Source organism: Ammodytes marinus (assembly GCF_949987685.1).
Source record: "Ammodytes marinus genome assembly, chromosome: 3".
In the NCBI taxonomy this organism is placed as follows: domain Eukaryota; kingdom Metazoa; phylum Chordata; class Actinopteri; order Uranoscopiformes; family Ammodytidae; genus Ammodytes; species Ammodytes marinus.
The window spans coordinates 35,187,525-35,192,524 of NC_137232.1; the positions used below are offsets into that span (position 1 = coordinate 35,187,525).

Here is a 5,000-nt window from a genome sequence, read left to right on the forward strand (position 1 = left end):
AAGCACAAGCACAAGCGCCGGTTTTGCAGGTTTCACCGAGACGTGGGAATGCTACGTTAACCGCTACGGCCCCTAGTGATGTCAGCCGAAGTTCCCCAGAAAGCAGTTCCCCTGACAACGCAGCAGCAGCAGCAGCAGCAGTAGCGGCGGTCGACGATGGCAACAGCCCGACGACAGCGCCCCCGACGACAGCGCCCCCGGCAACGAGCCCCAAGCCACACATGAATGAGACGAGCTTCTGACGCCAGGTTTAAATTCAGAGTCAATTTTTTTTTTTTTTTTTTTTTTTTTTTATGCTTTATTGACAGTGTAGAGACAGAGTTGAAATGGGGCAGAGAGGGGAGTGACATGCAGAGAACGACCGCGGGCTGGAATCGAACCCGGGGTCCGCTGCTGGCCGAGGCCCATGGGGGGTGGGGGGACGCCCTACCAACTGAGTTAAGGGCGCCCCCTTTAAATGTATTTCTATAGCACGTTTAAAAACAACATCAGCTGACCACAGTGCTGTACAAGAGACAATACGAAACAACATACAGGCCTAAGATACACAACAATAACAACAAAAAATTTAGGAGTGTCAGACAGACAGACAGACAGTGAGACAGAGATAGACACACAGACACAGACAGACTGACAGAGAGAGATAGACAGACAGACAGACAGAGAGAGAGATAGACACACAAACAGACAGACAGACAGACAGACAGACAGACAGAGAGAGAGACACAGACAGACAGACAGACAGACAGACAGAGAGAGAGAGAGACACAGACAGACAGACAGACAGACAGACAGACAGACAGACAAGGTTTGAGGTTTGAAGGTTCGAGTGAACAGCCAATCAAAAGGCAGGATACTCTACGGAAGAGGGTTAGGGACAAAAAGGAAAGAAGGATGGGTTTATTTTCAGTGTGTACTTCAAGAAAAAAAGAGTTGAAAAAAATTTGAGGTATTTCGTTGAGATATAATATTGTGGAGAAAATTTAATTTAAAGAAAAAAGTCCAAATTTCAGAATTAATTTTACACATTTCAGTTGGAAAAAAGTCAAAATGTCGAAAAAATTTTAAAAAGTTGAAATGAAACAAAAAACTAAATGTCGAGAATGAAGTTATAAAGTAAAGATATATATATATATTTTTTTTTAACCTTTATTTCTACAGGTAAATCCCATTGAGACCGAAGACTCTTTTACAAGGGAGACCTGTTTTCCTTTCCCACGTTACCATTCACACACACATTCATACACCGATAGCAGCAGGCTAACTATCGACATTCACATTGTCTGATTGAAACTTCCGGGGTCAATAACTCTTCAGCAAAACGTTTTTAAAACCCAAACGATGACAGACAGGCAGGCAGGCAGGCAGACAGACAGACAGGCAGACAGACAGGCAGGCAGACAGACAGACAGGCAGGCAGACAGACAGACAGACAGACAGACAGACAGACAGACAGACAGACAGACAGACAGACAGACAGACAGACAGACAGACAGACAGACAGACAGACAGGCAGACAGACAATGGGCACCAACCTCATTTTGACTGAAAGCAGACGTCCTCTAAGCTCCACTAACAATTTTTTTTTTAAAGTGCCTAATAAAAATTATTTATACTCTTCCGTAAAACACTGCTCTGTTGCTATACACCTCTGGAAAAAAATGAAGAGACCACTCCAAATGTTCAGTGTCTCTTGTTTGACTATTTATAGGCATATGTTTGAGTAGAATGAACATTTTGGTTTTATAATATAAACTACTGACAACATTTCTACCAAATTCCGGGGGAAAATATCGTCATTAAAGAGCATTTCCATGAAGTAATGTAGAGATGAAGATTGAAGACAAATCCAGACTGGTCTCTTCATTTTTCCCAGAGCTGTATTTGCCACATTCTGATTGGTTGTTCCTTGGCCTCCAATCGATGACATCATAACTAAGGGACCAACCACAAGTCTCCAATAACTGACTGTTTTTCCTAAAATTGTACTTATCAATATTTTTTACATTTTTCAATGAATGTTAAAGAATGTTAAAGGGCCTCATTCATTGGTCAATCCAATTCCTTATGCCCCACCCTCCTTAGTTACTGTTGCTAGCCTGTATTCCCCCCACTCCCCGAAAATACATAAAATGGTGGACTTAAAGGTGCTACGAGGAACTTTTAAATATTTCTGAAACAGTCTCATTTCTCCTCTGATGATCATGAATTACATGTAACAGCAAACGAGACCATCAGTGCTAAAGAATGCTATTTTTATATAGTTTTTCTTGATGCCTTTGTCATGGGTATACGCTCACCCAGGAACAACAGCTGGTGTGGTAAAAACACTACCGCTTTTAGTCCAAAGGGGGCGCTAGAATTAACACACACTGAAAGATCCTCGGAGCACCTTTTAAAGAATGTCATAGGGCTTAATCATTGGTGGATCTGATTCCGTATACCACCCCCCCCCCCCCTTAGTTACTGTTGCTACTGTTAAAATAAAATTGTGGACTTATATTCATCAGGTGACAGAATTGAACATATTTCAATGCAACTTTAACTGCAGTGTTTAGCCATATCATTTTATGATTTTTATTTTTATTTTTTGCAGACAAATAATACGTTATAGTAATAATTTTACACTTTCCGCAACATCAGCTAAACTATTCAAGTTCTTTGGTTTTATTATTTAATATTATTTTCTATTTTATTTTGTAATAACGATTTTGTTTTGTTTTTTGGTATTTCTGTGTATTAAAGCTGGGGTATGTGATTTCTGATTGGTCAAAGTTAACATGAGCTGTACACTTTGACCAATCAGAGCGAGTCTCCGATTCTCTGTTCTTATTGGCTGTTGGGACTGTCCATTCATTCACTTTGGCACGACTTTGTTGGTGTAGAGCGTGTCAGGGAGGGACCATAGGGGAGGGACCAAAGAGAACAAGTGGAGCGGTTGAGGTATTTGGATTCAAATCTCTATCCCAACTGCTATTTTCTCCCCAAATCCTCCACCCCAGCTTTAACCGTTTTTTTTTTCTCTTATAACCACAAAACATTTCCCTATTCTAATGACTCTGTTAAGAAAAAAAATGAATGGTTTGTATCGAAGCTTTATTTTTGTAATTTGTGTTTATTAATAATAATATTATTATTATTATTACTATTATTATTATTATTATTATTATTGTATGAAAGAAGTCGGACAAGATACAAAATTATTTCCATAATATTACGACGTTCATTTGAGACCAGTTTGTTTTAGAAAGAAATATCGACCCGGCAAATTAAAAGCCTCTATAACAGCGTCTTACTCCTCATTTTATTTTGAAGTTTTTTCTGTGTAAAAAGTGTCATTCTTCATCCAAACATTCTCATCTGTAACATTTAATTTCCCGTTTCTATGTCCTGGTATTTTCGTTTTTTTATTTTCACGTTTCTCTATATATATGTGTGTGTAGCATTTTGTTCATTAAACTTTCCATTTGTTGATAATCTTTTGTTCTGTCTGTTGTCTGTCAGTTTATTTTAAGTTTAAAACCATTTTATTACTATTCAAAGCAGCTACGAGGAACTTTTAAATATTTCTGAAACAGTCTAATTTTCCCTCTGATGATCATGAATTACATGTAACAGCAAACGAGACCATCAGTGCAAAAGAATGCTATTTTTTATATAGTTTTTCTTAATGCCTTTGTCATGGGTATACGCTTACCCAGGAACAACAGCTGGCGTGGTAAAAACACTACCACTTTTAGTCCAAAGGGGGCGCTAGAATGAACACAAACAGAAAGATCCTTGGAGCACCTTTTAAAATAAATATTTCCCGGGATAAATTGATGACTTTGATTGCATTATGTGTTAGTATATAGTATATCTATGCATCGGCTTTCGTATATTTTTTAACCTGATATGCCCTAACTTTTGAAGGCTATTTTGAACTATCCTTTGCAAGTGTGCCTGAAGTAAGCATCAGTAGCCTACTACCTTTTTTCTGATGGCTTACTTCATTGTAGGGCTGCAACTGACGATATATTGTACTATTTGTGAATGACAGCGATGGTAGTTCATGTTAAATTTGAACGTTTGAATAAAAATTTGACGTTTTTTTAACATTTTTAAATTAAAGGTATGTGCAGTTGTTTGATACATGGGCTGTGGTGAAGTGTGTAGGGCGGTTCGGTCGTCCACTGGGTTACAGGGTCGGTGGTTCGATCCCCCGTCTCCCCGCCACATGTCCAAGTGTCCCTGGGCAAAGAGACACTGAACCCTAAATGTCTCCTGATAGTTAGCTTGCACCCTGCGTGGTAGCTGCTGCTGCTATCGGTGTATGAATGAATGTGTGTGTGAATGGGTGAATGTGTACAAAACAATGTAAAGCGCTTTGGGTCTGTGAAAAACCAGGGAAAAGTGCTGTATAAGTGGAGTCCATTTAACATATGTTCATTTTCTAACAAAATAAAAGAACCGACTCATGATGGAAATTGTGTTTTTATTTCAAAAGCATTTCATGAACAACATTTAACACTTCCCTGAGTTTCAAAATAAAAGTCTACTCATTGAGAAAGCAGAGTCCACTGCTAGTAACAAGCTAATGGTAAAGGTAAACACATCACTCTCAAAACAAAAAAAATATCTTTGTTTACAGATGATACAAAAATACATTGATAAGTAATATGTGAATAATTGCGTAGATTTAAGGTCTGCCCCTAAATCTTCTGCTTATTGTCACCCTAACAATTTCATTTACGAACACTGGTTCACCTTAAAACATATTAGTCCAAGGGGCGCTCCGTGGTGAGAATCCAGCCCGGGTCGTTCTCTGCATGTCATTCCCCTCTCTGTCTGTCTGTCTGTCTGTCTGTCTGTCCCTCTGTCTGTCTGTCTGTCTGTCTGTCCGTCTGTCTGTCTGTCTGTCTGTCTGTCTGTCCTCTTCACAGCAGACCCGGGTTAGAATCCAGCCCGGGTCGTTCTCTGCATGTCATTCCCCTCTCTGTATGTCTGTCTGTCTGTCTGTC

At 39.4% G+C, this 5,000-nt stretch overlaps 1 protein-coding gene across 1 annotated transcript in view; it reads left to right on the forward strand.

Annotated features, from left to right (window-relative positions):
• shkbp1 (SH3KBP1 binding protein 1) overlaps positions 1-3,479 on the forward strand; it is a 29,698-nt gene extending 26,219 nt beyond the window's left edge. Inside the window, exon 18 of the mRNA XM_080024952.1 lies at positions 1-3,479. This exon is cut by the window's left edge and continues 773 nt beyond it. Within this exon, the coding sequence (XP_079881078.1) occupies positions 1-242 (242 nt within the window). The 3' untranslated portion in view covers positions 243-3,479.
• Positions 3,480-5,000: the final 1,521 nt, after the last annotated feature.